At 37.9% G+C, this 19,397-nt stretch overlaps 1 protein-coding gene across 1 annotated transcript in view; it reads left to right on the forward strand.

Moving 5' to 3' along the window:
- The window catches only part of efna5a (ephrin-A5a), a 47,972-nt gene that overhangs the window by 23,012 nt on the left and 5,563 nt on the right, over positions 1–19,397 (forward strand). The window contains exon 2 of the mRNA XM_042747540.1: positions 13,261–13,553. Coding sequence (XP_042603474.1) covers positions 13,261–13,553 — 293 coding nt within the window. The remainder of the gene's footprint in view (positions 1–13,260; positions 13,554–19,397) is intronic.

Here is a 19,397-nt window from a genome sequence, read left to right on the forward strand (position 1 = left end):
TTCTTCCTGTCTCATCTACACTTTCATATAACAATAAAGGCAAAAAACGGCAAAAGTAAATTACATGCTGACTTTACGTCACTACGTCAAAATGTTTCACTCCAATATAGTTTTTGTGCTTGGGTTGGTTCGAACAATCAATCATGGTACATCACAGGACATTATGCTAAACATCTCCTGTGGTATTGCAATAAAAAAACCACACAGGTTTGGAATGACATAAGTAAGTAATTTTCATTTTGCGCAAAACTGCAAACTAAGCTTTCAGGTCTCTGTAGCATCTGATTTTCACAGTATGGCACAGTGAAACTGCCTGTGCATGATTCATGCAGATAAATGAATGCTATTGTGCTTTTTCATTCTTTTGACCTCTCGCACCCTCGCATACCTTCATTCATCATATAACGTTCATTCGAGGTCACTCCTAGAGTTTAAATTACGGGAAATTCTGAGCCATGCATGTCACAAACTTGCACGCTGAATTACACTGACATATCATCCTCAAACTTACAGCACCAGCGTCACTGGCACACTTCACTTCCTCATTTTTTGCCGGCAGCAATGTGGCATCAGATCAGTTGGTTTAGGAAACCTTCACACCTGGAACAGTGCTGTATTGTTCTGCCACACCCGTGAGCAAAAAGAGGCTTCCTCTTCTCCATCTGGAGTCTGGTCCCATGAGGCACTGCGTTGGCCATTGATAAAATGATCGCTTTCTAGCTCTATAAACTCTCGGCTCACACTAGTTGAGCTCATCCCTCTGGCCTGGTCTGACAACTCAGGCTCGGTTAAGACTTTTCCATGGCATCGATTCCTGTTAACTTAAGAGCGTATGTGTGGAACACGGCTTATTAGGCGTGAATGGAGGCAGGGACGTGCTGGGGAATGTGTTTGTGTTTGGAAAGCTGCCTGACACTCATTTGTGAGGCAGTGAAAAACATTGGCAGCATAGAGGTGCCTTAGCCGACTTCCCGGTCTCGTATTTCAAATCCTCTTAGATGAGGAAGATGATAGTGCTGTGAAATGGAGATGATTATGTTTACTCTAAACAATGTCTAACAACATGCACCGGGATTTCCTTTAAAGCTAGGAGTCTACGGCATTCTCTCCTATTTTAGTTCAGTTTGGAGCCTCACATGTGGTGTTCTCACCCGTTTTTACCTGCTGGTACGTTGTTTTTGGTTGACTTTACAGTGTAAACAGTCCTTTAAGCCTTTAAATCTGCACAAAGAAAGAGCCATTTATCTCTAACTGTTGAGCGATAAGTATAGACTCAGAAAAAGTGTAAGAGTGACTAAAAAGAGTATAAGCTCTTTCTATGCATGCTAGGGTGTTTCTTTCAGGCTGCTGTCATTTTGAACATATGTTGGCATTTCCAAGCCGTTCACAGAACTGGAATTCACTAAACCTCTTTTCATTCCATCTGTTTACATTCAGATTTGAGGAAAATAGCTAAACATGTGGCGTTTGTCCTCAGTAAGAGGTGTGTTTGTCTGCTGGTTGACATGTTTGGTCGAAATGGTGTTAAATGGCTCAGCAGGAGTGACTGCAAATAAGAAAGACCTGGGAACCCACATATAAGCCTCCACACAGCACACCGATGCTCATTAGGCACTGACAGCATCTTCAGAAGACATGAAGAGAAAGTGAGTGAGAGACTTGGCAGTACGGACTCTGTATGGGGTCTGGTCACTGGCATATGTAACTGGATCCTTTGGCATGGGAATTTATGTAGCTTGAAAATAAAAATAAGAGTAGAACTTTTTACGTCCCTTAATGTGCCTTACATCTGTTTGGCATTTAAAAAACTTGAGACTTAAGACTAAGTTTCCCACCAAATGCACTTTAGGAATAAATAAAACATTCAGGTTTTACAGCTGCGTCGTCTTCTTGTTGCCAAGCTTTATTTTGAAAGGCATGAAGGTCCAAAACCTGAGCAGGAAGTCTAAAATTCAGGGATGTGGAGGATGGAGGAAGAGTTTGCGTAGCCAGATGGTGCTAAATACTGATTAAACCCTGGATCTTTGAACCCCGTAGATCTCTCCAATTAGCCATTGTGTGGAGGACTGAGTGAAGTGGAGAGGGCCAGGAGGCCCCCTGTGAGTCTTTAAGCCCAGCTTTGTCACCTGACACTTCCCCCATGCTAACAGTCCTGCAAGAGTCTCTTCAGAAGACTTTAAAACATTCGAGTGGGTGAATTTCAGTGTGACAAGTGTAGAGGGACAAGAGCCAGCAGGCACATAGGAATGCTGGGATTCTGCGCTCAATGCAGGAGGACCAGCACGAGTGTGCGAATGCGTGTGTCTTTGTGTGCTTTCCCCCGTGTGGGTGAGAAAGCTCAATGAATGTTTGGATTGCTAGATCTTAGGTTCTTACTGCAGATTTTAGAAATGTTTTCCAGTGTTCCACATTATATCTAGAGAAATTTGAGTCATAATTTTTATGAGTTATAGTTATAAGAGTTATAATTTTATTCATAGGTATTTCTATAAATATCCACTTGTCAATTGTCAGTTGTTCACTATACATATATATACATGCATATATATATACAGTATATATATATATATATATATATATATATATATATATATACACGAAGATAGATAGATGAGGGACACAAAAGTCACTGATTGTGTTGAGGACTTATTTTCCCATGCTTTATGTCCCTCTTTGACCTCTCCTTTTTCTTTTTATAAATCCTGGCGTCTGTCCTCCATCTGAAGGTGTAGTATAGTGTCAAATCTCTTGTTAATGCTGACCTGCTTTCAATTAGTTTGGAGAGAAAAGAGGATTAGCTCTGTTTTACCTGCTGCAGGAAAAAAGCCACATCATTGGTCTGCCTTTGACAGCACTGCTTAAGATCTTTCACTGAGTCCATCAATACTGCGCAGGGCGGCTTCCCAAGACCTGTTTCTCAAATAAGCCCTGTACCTTTCACACTTGCTCAGAATGCAACCCATACCTGCCTTTGTGCGTACCATGCGCCAAGTCAAACACACATACACACATACAGGTAAATCCCACTTACCACCCATCTGTAAACTTCACCCTCCCTTCAATATGCTGACTGTGAGTGATCGCTTCTCCTTCTGGGGCGGAAAGTAATTTCTCTGAAGGGTAAATAAACTGGGAGAGCCTTTGTCTTGTTAACTCAAGGTCTGCAGAAATTGCCCAACGGTCTGCTCTCTATACCTGTTGAAAGAAAAATTCACCCATGATTTAGTAGAAAGCTAACGCCTGCGGAACAAACAAGAATTTTTCCATTATAACACCTTAAGGACCATGCGTATTCATCAAATGTTGTTCAAAGGCTTTAGTGTGCTAGCTTAAAACCTAAAAACCAACATATCACGCCAGCGAAATTGCACTCCGAGTCATTCTACAACTAAACAAGGATCTGCGTGTTGAGTTCCTGTGTTGATAGACGCTCGGCGAACAGCCTGTTGAGAACATCTGTATGCGTGTTAAGTGCTCACTAAAAAAACTCAGTAATGTCTGTTGACTGATGCCTGTTCGCACTGTTTTCATGCTCCAAACAGTGGTCTGGATGCTGCGGTTTGCAGAGCGAGGCCAAGTTGCTATCTCTCCATACATCACTAAATAGCTTGTGCTGACATTGAACCAACACAAAATCTGATGCCCATGCTTTTCTTAGAAACACATTATAAACAGCTCCCCCATTGCATATGATCTTGCTCGCCAATTGTTAATAATAGAGCAATTGTAAAACCTGTTTTATTCATTGTAGCACAATATGTCTTTATTATGTATGGTTAAGGGGGCCTTGCGTACAGGCAAAAGCTGTAATACAGTCATCTGTCTGTTTCCATGTGGGGATGAACATGCCTGTCATTCACAGAGGTTGTGTATTAATACACTGCTTTGCCACCTCCTCTCCTGGCCTCTCTCTGTGGCCCCCTTATGCTCTGTGAGGGCCAAGGCCACTCCATCAATCTGTTAAAGTGACAACAGTGGAGGCCTTAGCTGTCTAACAATAGCAAGGTAACTACCACATACCATGGACACGTACATGAGACCACAGATTAAATCCGGCACTGTTCTGGGATGCTAATCACTTTAGCAGGCCCAGACAGACCACTGAAGACACAAATATGGATTATGATATTGACAGAGGACATTAGTCGGGGTTGACGCCATATTTAATTTGATGGGAATGCAAACGAAGCTGTGAGTTAAAGTCACTTGTCCTAATTTACATACTTTTACATACTTATTTTTATCCCAAAAAGGTTCACACACACACACACACACACACACACACACACACACACACACACACACACACACACACACACACACACACACACACACACACACACACACACACACACACACACACACACACACACACACATATATATACTCTTATGTATGTTTTTATTTATTTTTATTTTATTAATCTTTTAATTTTTAAATTCCCTTGAAAAAAGTCAATTTTAGTATTTTATTTTCATTTTATTTACAATTTAATTATATTTGATGTATTATATTATATTATATTATATTGAATTTTTAATGTTATATTATTGATTTAATACTATATTAATTTATTTATAGATATTTAATTTTACATTTTATATTATTGTGTTTTTATATTATAGTACTAGTAGTAATACTTTTTATTTATCCCCTTAGCCAACATATCAACAAAAACACAAAATATAATATTATATTATATTATATTATATTATATTATATTATATTATATTATATTATATTATATTATATTATATTATATTATATTATATTATATTATATTAACACCAATGTACAATCTATCAAACGGGCTAGATTTACATTTTTCATAGCTCCATTTCCATTAAATTTGACATCTGCCCTGAGTTATGTTCAACTTGACCTCAAAATTAACATTCAGAAGGCCAATGAACCTCTACATACATTCAGAGAATTTAGCAGGACAATGTCACCTTTGCCAAATATCACTTGAATTTGTTCAACAAAAATATATCTCTGCCACGGATTGGCTACCATTGCATGGCAGCCTCTAATTCATAACTTCAAAGAGTACCGCAGCATTCCATATTCCATCATATTCCACTTCATAATCCAGGATGTTATGTTATGATGTCAATCACACAACCACAGCGCATAATAAATATATCCCTCATGAGGACTTGTTGAACTTGGAGCCCTTGGCTCTTGAATGCAGATAGCAGAGGAAGCATCAGGAATGAAAGGAAAGCGCTCCCTCCACTAAAAACATAAGATCAGTCACACAGGGAACATCTTGCCACAGAGCAATATATACTCAACTCACTGTTTATTAGCTCAATCGTGGAGATAAGAAACTTCTGTGTGACGGTTCCGTCTCTTCATCTTCTGTTGAGACTGAGGCAGGAACACCCCACACTGATTTATGGAAAGGTGTTCTTTTTTTACTTGAATCACCTGTCATCAGATTATAAATCCTGCTGATTATATGGACTGGGGCTGCCCATACCCAGACTGCCTCAGCGGAGGGAAAATGAACTTTCCAGAAGGGTTCCTTCCCAGAATGCTATTTGCCGATGCTGTCCGTACAACACAATATGTGGTGCATCAGTGAGCTAATCCTTCCCGGTCCATATGAGGCGAATTCAAATGAGGTCTGGAGGTGTTTCTCGTCCAAAGCAATGAGACCATTTCTAGTCAATACCATTGGTGTGACATATGGTACATGCAATGCCATTTCTGTGGCAGTATTATTATTATTATTATTTTAAAAAATTTATTACACTGATGATATCAGTAATACCATGGTATTGTTTGTTTAGAGATGTCCTGGACTATGCAGATAGATTTTAGAAGCAGGAAATGTTACTTTTAAATGTATTTCAAATTTACATTCTCTTTTGTAGTCATGTGTAAAGATTTTAAAACATTCTGCTGAAATATCATGGCTGCATGGCAGTTATACTCCCAAGTTTTCTGTCTCCTCTCTGTGTATGTGTGTGTGGCTGTTTGTTGGCTCTCGGCCCTGCAGGGTGTGTTGGCTGATGGAGGAGGCTCTGACAGGGCCGCTGAGGGTTCTGACGAACTGGGCTGGATGGGGAAGATTGAGAGCACCAGGTGTGGGGGGCCTGTGCACGGCATGCTTGGCACTCTGAGGGGACTCTATGTTTAGATGTTACATTATGTTACATGTGCTGTTTTTTCTGGCGCTGCTGCGTTTGTTGAAGGTAAAAACGCTTCCATGCCAGCCTCTAGGCCACCCTCACGCTCTCTCCCTCCAAACCTAATATAAAAACAGCATAGTTGGTCAGTGTATGTTGTGTTTTAGATGCTGGTGGTCCTCATCATGTGATGCTGATGTGCTTCTGTCTCCACCAGGCTGCTTACCCAGCTTCCTTGGTCAACCAGTTTAAAAAATATAAAAATAATAATATACATTTTATAGAAAAAAGTTATATTGACATATTCTATATAAACATTGGTAAACACTTTATTTTAAGGACCAATTCTCACTATTAAGTAGTTGTTTATTAGTGTGCATATTACTAGCATATTGGCTGTTTATTAGTATATTTAAAAAACACATATTAATGTCTTATTCTGCCTCACCATATTTTAGCTCTTCTATTCCTACCCAATACTTAAACTTAACAACTACCTTACTGTCTATTAATAAGCAGCGAAAAGGCAAAAGTCATAGTTAATAGTTAGTCTCTAGGGAGAATTGGACCTTAAAATAAAGTGTGACCAAAATTTGTTACATTTTAAACGAGAATGTTTTTGTAATTTAAAATATAGTTATATTTTATAGTTAATATTTTATCATATAAAATTTTAATCTATATTTTCATTAGGGTGTTTTGTAGGTGTAATATGTATATAGACTACTGTTAAAAAGTCTGGATTTTTTTAAATTATTTTTTTTAAGAAATTGGTATGTTTATTCAGCAAGGATACATTAAAGTCACAGTAAAGACATTTATAATGGTACAAAAAGGGTTTTTATTTCAAATAACGCTGTTCTTTCAAACTTTCAATTCATCAAAGATTCATAAAAAAAATGGATCACAAAAATATTTGCTATGAAAATATTGCACAGCACAACAGTTTTCAACAATTATAATAGGAAATGTTTCTTGCTCACCAAATTAACATATTAGAATGATTTCTGAAGGATCATGTGACACTAAAGACTGGCATAACAGCTGCTGAAAATTCAGCTTTGCAATCGCAGGATAATAATAATTTCTTCATTTTTATATTTTATTGTTTACTTTTGTTTTATAAATTGGTGTCGGCTGAATCAGAAACTTAGCCTAATTATACAATGCTTCCTTATTTGTAGCCTACTAGTCATCTTTCCAGGGAAGCCAGACAGTCGCTATACCTTCTTCACCCACTATTTTCTCTCATCCCGTATGGTCTCACAGCGCTATGCCACCGTGATGATACATGAAAGTCTAACTTTCTGGAAAAACACCCTTAGTAATACTCCCACACAGGACTTTAATAGGATATAAACAAAATGTGTTGTGCTCTGGACTATTTTAAGTCACCCGTAAATCAGTGGGAGAGCATTGTGGACAATTAGCAAGAGCTGCTGATTGAAGCCAGACTTTGTGGCTTGCTAACTGCTGCTCCTCTACTTTTAATTGATTCAATATTGTCTTGATCGGGTGCAGAGCAGCTTTGCCCAAGGCACTGTAAAATGACCCGGGTGCGCAATGGCCCCTCTGGGAGAGGTCAGATCTCCAGCCTGCTGTGGGAGGCAGGTTCATGTTTGCTTATATGTCCGTAGTCTGACTCTTACCCTTTCCTCTCAGTCTCTTGTGCTGCTGAGCTGTTGCTTGTTTGTTTTTCCTCAACAAATAATTTGTTCTTCTTCGCATTTGTCTGTTCGGTGTATAAATTTCATGTTATAAACTCACTAGATGAACGACCCCAGGGTCAGTGCCGTCATTCTATTCCTTCTCTTTTGAATATGGAGGCCTGCCTTCATTAATAATGGGTGAACCATGACCTCTGACTCTAGTCCTGACCTCACGTGGTCTCACTGTTGCATTAAAGCCACTAGAGTATATTTGGTGCCAAGCACTCATGTCAATCTAGTTATTTGAGATCTGTAAAGCATCTACTCAATGTTCAGTTGCAGCAGTAAAAAGGATCCACTCAGGATAATGAGGTTTTCAGTCTAAACAAGTATGTTATTTAGAAGTACGTCTGCTTGCACTCGTCTGTGAAGTTCAGAAGGCTGCAGGGTGTCCCATTTGCAACCTTTCGCCATTAATACAGACTTTTCTAGGGATGGGTAAAAATATTGATTTTATCAGTTTCAATACTGATTCTTAAAGGTGGGGTAAGTGATTCCTGGTATCCAATTTTGATATTTCAAATCACCAAAACAAACACAACCCCTACCCCCCAAATTTTTTTGATAGCTCCGCCCCACACATACGTACACAAACCACGCAAGGATTATTGCGATATCTGCTGTGCCAGCTGGCCCGAAGGTATGATGTCATCAATAAGTGAAAGCAATGTGTGTTATATGGTGATACAGGTCGAATGTGTTGTGGTAGTACTGTGTGTTTTAACAGCGTCCGATCGCAGGTCTTCCCGCTCCTTGAGTTTTCTCCAGCGCTGGAAAGCTGATCCGATATTTACACGGGTCCTACTTCTTGCTTTATCGTAAGCCTTCTTTTGTTCCGCAGACGTTTTCCTCTTTTGTTTTTTATTCGCCATCTCTATCTTTCTGTCGTCGCACGGCTAATGTCCATCCTGTGCACTGAGCGCTCTCTCGTCCCCATCATGAGTAGACACGCCCCTTACTGCTATTTGGCTACAAGTTTGTTTTAGTACTCGGCACCGACTCAGTTTACTAAAGCGTTTTTGAAAAAATACACCTTTAAAGGCACAGTTCACCTGAAACCGAAAATTATGTGATCATTTACTCACCCTTGTGTCTTTCCAAACCTGTATGGCTTTTTTCTGTAGAACAGATAGAACAGATAACTCTTTTCTGTTCTGTAGAAGGTTTCGAATGACATGAGGGTGAGTAAATGATCACAGAATTGTAGCATTTACACTTTTTTTAACCAGTATAGCCTGATTCCCCAAAAAAGTTTTTTTCATGTAACCAAACTGATATTACAAAAGAAATCAGAACTCGATCTAAATTAATCAAAATCTGAACCAATCTGAATTGAGAGAAACTGTTTCTAAACATTTGTTTGTGTGTGTTTATCAGCCCATAGGATTAACCATAGGATATTCATTGTTTGATGAGTGACATATACCATATGGCACTCCACTAATCAGAATGACATGAGAGTGGGACGATTAACCTGTGATATAGCGAATACTTTTCACATATCATACATGTTAGACAAGTAGCTATCTCATCCAAGACCGACAGTCCCGTTCTCACTCACTTATGTTCGCTTGCTATCCACACATCTGTGCACAAATACCTAGCCTTTTTTCTCTAAACTATTGTTAAATGTCCTTTGCCAGTGTTTATGAAATATAGACATGCCTCCCACAAACACCAATATGTTTTTAATGTAGCGAGCCATATATCTTGTCTCTTCAAGAGAATCTCACACGGAGTGTTTTCCATGGGAAACCCGGCTCTTATACGCATTTTTTCTCCCCTCCTTCAAATTCATCTGTCTTTTGAGGCATTTGCCAAGCCAGCACAGCTTGAAGTCCTGGCAGGCCATTGTTTGTCTGTGATGTTAATGCTTCTGGGCAGACATTCTTTTGGAAGGGGTGAATGAGTGATATCTGAGGCGTTGGGAGATGTACCGTTGCCTCCCCACTGAATGACAGGAAAACTGCTCCACGGCTGGCCCGAGAGCTGTAACCTGAGGAGGAGATCCTCCATCTGTGCCACTGTGAAAGGCCTGGAGGGCTCGAAGCTTAGCTGACCTACACCCAAGGGAGTCACGTCAGTCATTGCCTCAAGAGTGCCCTCTATGGGACGTTGTAAGGAGGTGCGCTTAAAGGGATAGTTCACACCCAAATTACTCACCCTCATGTCGTTCCAAACCTGTATGACTTTCTTTTTTCTAAGCACAAAAGAAGATATTTTGAAGAATGTTTTTGTCCATACAATGAAAGTCGATAGGGTCCAAAACAAAATCGACAACAACTCTTCCATAGAAGAGGTTTGAAATTTAGGAGCAGTTGAATTGTCATTTTGGTGAGTTCTCCCATTAATAACAATAATGCTGTTTTGTCCAGAGGATTATCTATGTCAGCTTGATATTTTTGCCCATTTCTTCCATTCTTTGGAAAATCAATGCCAGCTCCTCCGAGTTCTTTTGATTTAATTGGCTTCTGTTGGAAATTCTTGAGTGAAGAGCCTCCTTCATTTTTCATTCCATTGTTAAGTCTGAGGAGTCTGACCTTGGGATGAACCAACTTTAATCATGAACTCCATGAGCCCATTGCCTCCCGGTGTCCTGCCTTTCTTTAGACTCTGGTCTGCCCCGGTCATCACCCATAACCCTCTATTTGAACACGTAGAGAAAGAGCGATGGAGAGAATCGACTGAATAGGAGGATTATCGTTATGGGAGGTTTTTGTTGTAGGACTTGTTCTGATGCAGCCATGTGCCATGTTTGTGTTAGTAGCCTTGATAGAAATAGCTAATGAGCTTCTTTTTTAATCCAAATGATGAATTGGCACAGCATTGTGTGGTTTATTGACCAGCTGGCCCATCGCTCTTCAAGTGGATGAAAGAAAGCCCAACATTGATGAGCTGTTTGTCTGTTATTCGGTTTAATGGGTTCAAATCTCTTTATAACCCACTGGAGCTCATCTGATACACATTGAAAATGAATTGCTGAGGTGGCATTTGATTTAGAGGCCACGTAAGAATATTATAAAGTGACACGATGTGTCTCAATCCTCCCTTATTGATCTTTCTGACAGGGACATAGAAAAGCACTCTGTTGCCTTTAGGTGTTGTTGTCCAGAGAGCTAATATGTCGTTGTCTGGTCCTCTAACTTTGTGACCCAGGGGAAATAGGTATTTAGTATCCTCTAGCAAAGATATTTCACATGATAGACAGGTGAAAGGGCATTTGCCTTGACTCAAACCACATTTCACCGTGTATTTATGTGTCTGGCAGGTGCTTTTATCCAAAGTAACTTGCATTGCATTGAAGATTTACTTTTTTTTATCAGTTCACGCATTCACATGAAATGAACCTTTGACCTTTATTTTGATAGAGCCATGACTATTCTGTGACTACTTTAGAGATTAGTTTAAGATAATAAATGAAAAAAGGGTAACACTATACAGTAAGGGCCAATTTGTTAACAATAGTTAATGCATTACTGTAGGTATGATGAACTAACAAAAAAGAACAATGTGACAGCAGATAATGTTGAATTATAAATATGCTGTTTATGTTGTTCATTGTCAAATCATGTTTGTTCATAATACTTTAAATAATATAATATTACACTGCAGTCCAAAGGTCTGGAATATTGCAGCTAGGATGTATTTAATTGATCATAAATTACATTTGTAATGTTACAAAAGATAAGTATTTCAAAAAAACTGTTCTTTTGAAATTTCTAGTTTCTATTCATCAAAGAATCCTTCAAAAATGTATCATTGTTTCAACAAAAATATTAAACAGCACAACTGTTTTCAACACTAGTAAAAATAAGTAATGTCTTAGGCACCAAACATGCATATTATTGAAGGATCATGTGACATTAAAGACAAGAGGACTGGCCACTGAAAATTCAAATTTGCCATCACAGGAATAAATGACATTTTATAATATTGTAAAATAGAAAACAGTTATTTTTGTAAGGGGCTTTTGTCAAAAACAATAAATCTCATAAATCTCAAATGGTCATGCATACCCTGAAATTATGAATATTTGCTAGTATATGTAAAATTAAAATTAACCTATATTAATAAATGCTAGTTTATTAACCTTATTAATAAATGTGTGTTTCTTGTTTTCTAATGTTTCCATGATCCTATGCTCTGGACACCAGTTTTAGGAAACGGTGTAACCCTGTTGATTTTGTCAGCACTAGATTGAATCATTCCACTTTAAAAGATGACAGGAAGCCAATAAATTTAATCAGGAAATAGCTTTGTTTTTGCCAGTACCCAATGACAAAGTAAAAAGACATGTTTGCACGTTACACACTTTCAAATGCCAGATTTTGAGCTGGAAACATTTGGACTGTGCGATCGCTCAGGAAGTATGTTTTCGACAGCTGAGATTTTGCTTTCCATTCAAATGATGTCGCTCCCAAGAGTTGTAAACAATAGTTGTTCAAAATAGCCCTAAAGTGTTTGCAGATTTTGAGCAGCATCTATACACCTCCACACACCCATCCACACACATACACCCGCACTCAAACCAGAGCCAAGCCCGCCAAACCTACAGGGAAACTAAGTATTCCAGCAGTGCGTTTGAAATCCACATAATGATAATCTGATAGGTCTCTAGCTCCATCTGCTCTCAATAGTCTTTTATTGTCTGTAATGAGTGGAAATCTTTGTGTCAGCGTGCACCCAGCTGTGCTTCTGTCCACAGCAGGATCACAGTGCTAACCTCACATTAGCCTGGAAGCTCATCTGGCTCTCCCCAGGGTTCCTACTGAGTGTCCACTAGCTTACACCCTAAAAATTCCCACCGGATCCTGAGCATCCTTGATGTATACGCCGAGTCATGTTCGCTCAGTTTTGGTTTAAATATAATATTTTTTGCTGCGACTCAAAACATAGCTGACCTGAGCATATCCATCGTCACTATGGCGCCTATGGGAGCCTATGTTTTTTAAATCCCTTCCTTGTCGAAATGAAGTCGTGCACATTCCATTGACATTCATATTTGGTTAGACCCTCTGGAGGTCATCTCGATTTACAACAAACAAGGAATAGTTGGCCGTTTTGGCACGAGAGATGCACATTTTTTCTGCTGAAGCATTCCTCAGAGTGCCATATTTCAAGCTGTCATCTCTCGCCCATGGAAAACTCATTCTTTCAGGCGTATTTAAAGCATCCACGTCAACGACAGGATTATGAATTTTCCTTGTGATCCTCAGCGAGCTCTAGCAGACTCAGATTGGATGATTTACATGCTTTCACATTTGCGGTAATTGCTCTCAAATAAGTGGCTTCCCCCAGAAGTGGCCTTTCTGAAGTAGGGGTTCGATGGCTCGTAAAACATACAAATGAGAGTCACTGAATGGCTAATATTTCATATCATATATACTCACTGCGGCCTTTCTTTTTTGCAACAGGTTCTACCGAGGAGACTACCACATTGATGTATGCATTAACGATTATTTGGACGTATACTGTCCCCACTACATGGACACGGTCCCTGAGGAGAGAGCGGAGCGCTACGTCCTCTACATGGTCAACTATGACGGCTACAGCTCTTGCGACCACACGGCGAAAGGTTTCAAACGCTGGGAGTGCAACCGGCCTAACTCGCCCAACGGGCCGCTGAAGTTCTCCGAGAAGTTTCAGCTTTTCACACCGTTCTCACTGGGATTCGAATTTCGGCCAGGCAGAGAATATTACTATATCTGTGAGTATCGTGTTGATTTTTTTCCTCTTTTTTTTTTTTTTTGTGTGTGCAGAAGTAATTTGTATCTCAATGATGTTTTATGGTTTCTGTATCCAAAACCAGACACTGCGCATGTTAAATAGATTTGTTAGATTGGCTTTCGGTTTATACATGGAAAAAGTTCCATTGCCTGGAAAAGGATGTTGTATTAGCGTCCTCACGGAGGATAACGCAACTCAAGTCTTAATGGTATACTTTTAAGACAAGTATCTGATTACAAGCATTAAGGAAAGGAAGTCATTGCCAAGTATGACTTTGTTTTTCAGGAGTCTTGGCAAACAGGCTACAAGGAAAACATGAAGCTCAGGGAAAAACATATTGGTCTTCCTCTAAAGAGTCTTTGTTACGAACTCCTAGTCTCAGCTTTCGTTTGCCCGTGAGAGGGCTCTTAAAAACAAGCATCTAAACCCATGTTTTTACAACTGGAGTCAGATCCCTACAGGGCGGGAGTGGGAAGACAAAATAAGGCACAGGAGTGGTCCGACTGCTCGGACTGCTCAGGGCCGCGATGGGTTCATTTATGCAGGCACACGCAGGAGATGTGGAGCGTTTGATTTGGCGGAATCCGACCTGATGATCTGACAGATCTCATGGGCGCATAAAACGATGGACATGTTTTTATGAGATGTGAAAGGAAGGAACTGGAGAATGAGGAGGGGAAGTGGTAGAAACAGGAGATAAGTACATGGAGAGTGAGAAAAAAGGCAGATAGGAATGCATGGTACATAGCATTTAAGGGTTAGATCCCAGCAGGAGATATGCATGTTTTGCATGAATGTGGGTGTCTATCAGAGACGTTGCAACATAGTAAAATGGACTTTTTTTCCTGGAGGCCTGTGAGTATGAATAATAGGATCGGAAACATCTCGACTGAAGTGATGGAGCTGTCAGATACTATTAAGTGTTTTACAGTTAATGCGAGTTGGAAAACAAGGATTCATAGCACACATGTCTCACTCCTGTGTGACTTTGTCATGATTCAGTTGTTACAGGCTCTCTCCAGAGAGGAGGAAGTTTCTCCATTTGTGCAGAATTACGAGGAAAGGGAACAAAATAAACAGCGTGTCAGTCTGATCAAGTTGAAGAATAGTAGTTTAGAGTGATCGCACAATGTTATCAGGTAGGCAGCTGCTTTCAGTAATCTTGATCATATCACTACAATTTGAAATAGAAAACAGAAGACATTTCAATATATTGTAATACCAAGCTATTCGAATAAATTAATAAAATTAATTAATTCATTAATTAATTAAAATACAATATAAATGGCAAATTAATTTATATGCTGGAGTATTTCTGTTTTTAATATGTAATAATTTTGAGGGAAAGAAATTGTCATCGAAATCAGAAAATATTTAAATATATTTTAATACCAAGCAATTTGAATAAATTAAGAATATAATAAAATAATAAAAAATAAATAAATATTTATAAATCAAAATAATACAATATATATAAAATTAATTCATCTATATGTTTTAGTATTTATTTATCACATATTTTTAACATCTTATAATATATAATTATATAAAAAAATGTAATTGGGATTAAAAAGAAATTATTATAATTTTTTAATAAACTTATGGTGTTTACTGTTACATTTTTACATTATTAACAATTATTTGTATAATTATTTGTAATTTGATGTAGTGTATAAAATATAAAATCATTTACAAATAAAATATGTTGACTATGTAATATGATTATTACTTAATTTTTTACTTATTTTTTACATTTTATAATTTTTTCTATTACTATATAAAATTATTTTATAAATAAAATTTGCTGTCTATTTGTTTCTGTAAAAGGTTTCTTTTATATATTTAGTAATATATTTCATTTTTTATATTTTACATTTTTTATAACTTGATATACTGTGTAGAAAATAATTTTACAGAATTAGTTTTGTCTGTAAAAACAGTAGTTGCTGTTTTATATTTAATTAATTAAAATACATCACATAGCCAGAGGCAAAAAAAATTCTTAATTTTTTGCCTATTTATTATTTGAAGCAAGTTTTCCTGAATCATTCTCTTCATTAGTTTGATGTCTGCCTGTCATGATTTGGTTGGACAGAATGTCTTTGTTAGCCGGTGTGGTGGCTAATCATTCTGAGTGAGGGGTCGCTCCAGGAGAGCAGAGGGGTGACAAGCGTGGTCTCTGTGCTGTCAGTCAGCTTGCCCGGCCCGCTCAGGAAGCGATCAGGGGGGATCAGAGGGCCCGGCCCCGCAGGTCAAATGTGAACATGCTCTGATGACTGCAGTTGAACTCACAATCCTGAACAGCTCAAGGCAGCATGTTTTTCCAATATGGCCGATGTGGGAGTCTGATCTTAATCTCAGAGGATAGAAATCCAATTTCAAGGGAAGGTTTTTAGTCGGCCTCTCCCTCCTGCGCGAGCGGGGCCAACGGCAGTGCGGGCAGTCTGATATGAGCCCGCTTCAAAAGCCCACGACTGCTATTTGTAGTCTAGTCCCTCCATCTTCATAATGCTGTAAGGTAAACCAGAAACATTCCCACTTTGTGCTTAAAGCAAGACCTGATTTGTAGCTTTGATAAGAATCCTGTACTTTGCGGTTTGCTTATAAGTGGCGTAGTCGCTACCTGAGCCAAAATTATTCCCCGCATTACAAAGCGCTCTCAAAGCACTCAAGAATGCGCGAGAAAAGGGACGGGTACACATCTTATCTCAAAGACGGAGCATCAATCCATCTTTCCCTCATTTATCAGACTTCTCGGTTACATCGCATCTGATCTCTCAACTCATAGCTGGAATGGTGGTGTCTCTGGGAGGTTTATTGCCCCTGGCCGTCTGCAACTCGGGTGGATCTGATGTCGGCTGTGTGGGAAAGGAGATGTGGATGAGCAGCCCGGGCCGTGACAGTGTAGAATGTCTTTGAATAAGCAGGGTTGGTGTAGTAGTCTAGTCTTAATGTCTGCCAATGAGAGGTCAGTTACATGCCGCATGCTGACAGCGAGGGAATTCTGATGACTGACAGAATGAGAGTTTGTCATATAAGCGACCCATGAAATCATGCTAATGCGACTGGGACTGTTGATTATTGTCACAGTTTATGTTTAAAGAAATTCGGCGAGAGCCTTGAAATTAGAGATGTGTTTTTCTTGCTGGCAATGAGCATTCATGCAGTCACATTTACAGTAATCAAGGTCCAGAATTAACACACGTCAAGTGCAAATTGCAAGTAAAAATGGCTTTGATGAGTAAATAATGAGTGACGGGTAACTTTATAAGGAACTGTAACTTAATACTTGGTTGAAGTCAAACTGTAAGAGTAACAGCCTGACATTGAGCAAGCCGTTTAATAAAGAAAGCTTTTGTTTTGATTTTTACCTTACGTAACTGACCTTTTCTTCTGCAGAAATTCATGTGGCAACACATATGTGAAATATTTCTTACTTAAAGTGAGAGTCCACACCAGAATTAAAGTTCACTCAATATTTACTCACCAAACATGAGTTTCTTTCTTCTATGAAACATAAAAGATGAATTTGTGAAATCCATTTAATTTTTTCCAAATTCAGTTTGTTTCATCTAATTAATTGATTTTATAAAAAATATTTCTTTATTATTTTATTGACAGTAATGCTGTGTTGTGTATTTACATTTTTCTGGTAAATAATTTCTGGTAAATACCTTTTCCTGGTAAATATTCCTTAAAAATAAAGTTTTAATAATACTTTTATTAGTAGTAGCAGGACTATCATTATATATTTCTGTCACAGTTTCTTCAAGTTAAACTGAACTTTTATTTTGAAGGGTATCTGTGAAGACCTTTAAGTTTATGTTTATATAAGATATGATGAATGTTTTTTCTCAAAAGAAAGCATAATTTTATTTAACAACAAGGCTAAGGTAGAGTAAATGGTGACAGAATAATAATTTTTAGGTGAACTGTCCCTTTAAATGTCAAGAAAATAAAAATTGGAGCAGCTAAATCACGATGGGTCGTCTTCATATTTATATGACAGGTAACAGTTTAAACTGTGAAGACTGATCTTGTACATGATGCTGTTACAAAAAAGCTGATATTTATTTTATATTTTATGTTTATTTTATTTATTTTCAGTTTTCCTCTGTTTTATTAGTGTTATTTAATAGTAGTTTATAAAGCTTTACATTTGCAGGTGAATTGAGTGTTACCACAGCTTTAGAATACATATTTGGGATAAGACATACTTTATATGAATTTACATGTGTAATAAAAACAGGCATTAATAATATGCGTAATGGTTTTGACTAATAGAGATTTCTTTAGTGTACAATGTTGCCACTGAAATGCAGAGTTTTGAATGTTTTTCTTTGGGTTCGCTGTGGTTTTCATCAGTCATGAATCCTTGTGTAGAACAGCAATGTTCACTCCTGCACATCTTTCATCCGCAGTCCCCTCTCCCACCCCACATATCCAAATGCCCACTGCGGGATGGCATCCTATTAATGTCTCTGGGCAAAAAGTTAATTTTGGACTCTGACAATACTGATGTTACATTAGACGACGATCCGTTTGCACACTCACGCTCGGCAGTTATTTATTGTGGTAGTAGCAAATGATGTACAACAGATTTGTGAAGTGGTGTTTCCAATCAACACTGGGATCCCGCTCCAAACTAGACCAGACTTGAGGAATGAGACAAAAGCAATTTCACCCAAATCAAAGGAAATATGCTTGTGGGGACATGAATAAGGGTTCACAAGCCCCCAGTATGTCAGTGTAGACAGCATATAAGCACATTGATTTAACCCAAGCTCTCCCTGCAGTCACGAGGGTGTGGGGATGAGAAGAGAGAAAGCAGATTAAGTGCAGCTGGAGACCCCACACTGCAGGGAATCATGGGGGTCAAGGCTAGAAGAGCCATGGTGCATTATGGGAATGTCTGCAAGCTCAGAGATGAGCCAGCCAGCTAATGGGGAAAAGAGTTATAATTCTTTTCTTCCGACATGTCTTTCTCTTGTTTCTTTTTCTTTCCTCTACAGGCAACTGATCCTGTTATAGCTTCATCTTGACACTTTCATGGTGGTTTAAAGTGTTAAAAAGATATATGGGTCAATGACAAGACACTTTTTTAAATCTTTTAATTTATTTTAAAAAGTACTTCAAAATGCATGACTTAAATATAATGACTGTAAAGGTCAATGAATCTCTTAAAATATCAGATATTTTGACCTTTTTATAACAAGACAAAGTTAGTTTAAATTGTAAAATGTCATGACTCCAGAAAACTTAATATTGTCTGAGAAATAACAATCTATGACATTTATATAGTTATGAATCATATATAACTTTTACATTAATTTCTACATACATTTTAAATACATCTAAAAACATATTTCTTTACATTAACATAAACGCATGTGAATAATATATTTATTAATGTTTTTTTTCTGTTTTGTTATATATATATATATATATATATATCTATATATATATATATATATATATATATATATATTTGTCTTTTTTTAAATAAACATTTTATTAAACAAATATGTTTTTAAAAAAGGAAATATTAATTAAAATATGATGTAAGGAAATGTTACTACTTGCTACCTGTGACATTTATGGTGTCATTACAATGATTTTTTTTTTTATTATTGAAAATGATATCATTTGATACCAACATAAACTTCTGAGAACTTGCCATATGCATTTCAAAACCCTTTTTTTTTATCATAGCCACTTATGTTCACTGACCCATATATTCTCTCAACAAAACCAGAACCGTGAACTCATGAGGTTTGACTGGAAGAGTCAGTGTAAGGTTCAGTAGTTCACAGTCACTGGTGAA

This window comes from Cyprinus carpio, chromosome B21 (assembly GCF_018340385.1).
Source record: "Cyprinus carpio isolate SPL01 chromosome B21, ASM1834038v1, whole genome shotgun sequence".
NCBI lineage: Eukaryota > Metazoa > Chordata > Actinopteri > Cypriniformes > Cyprinidae > Cyprinus > Cyprinus carpio.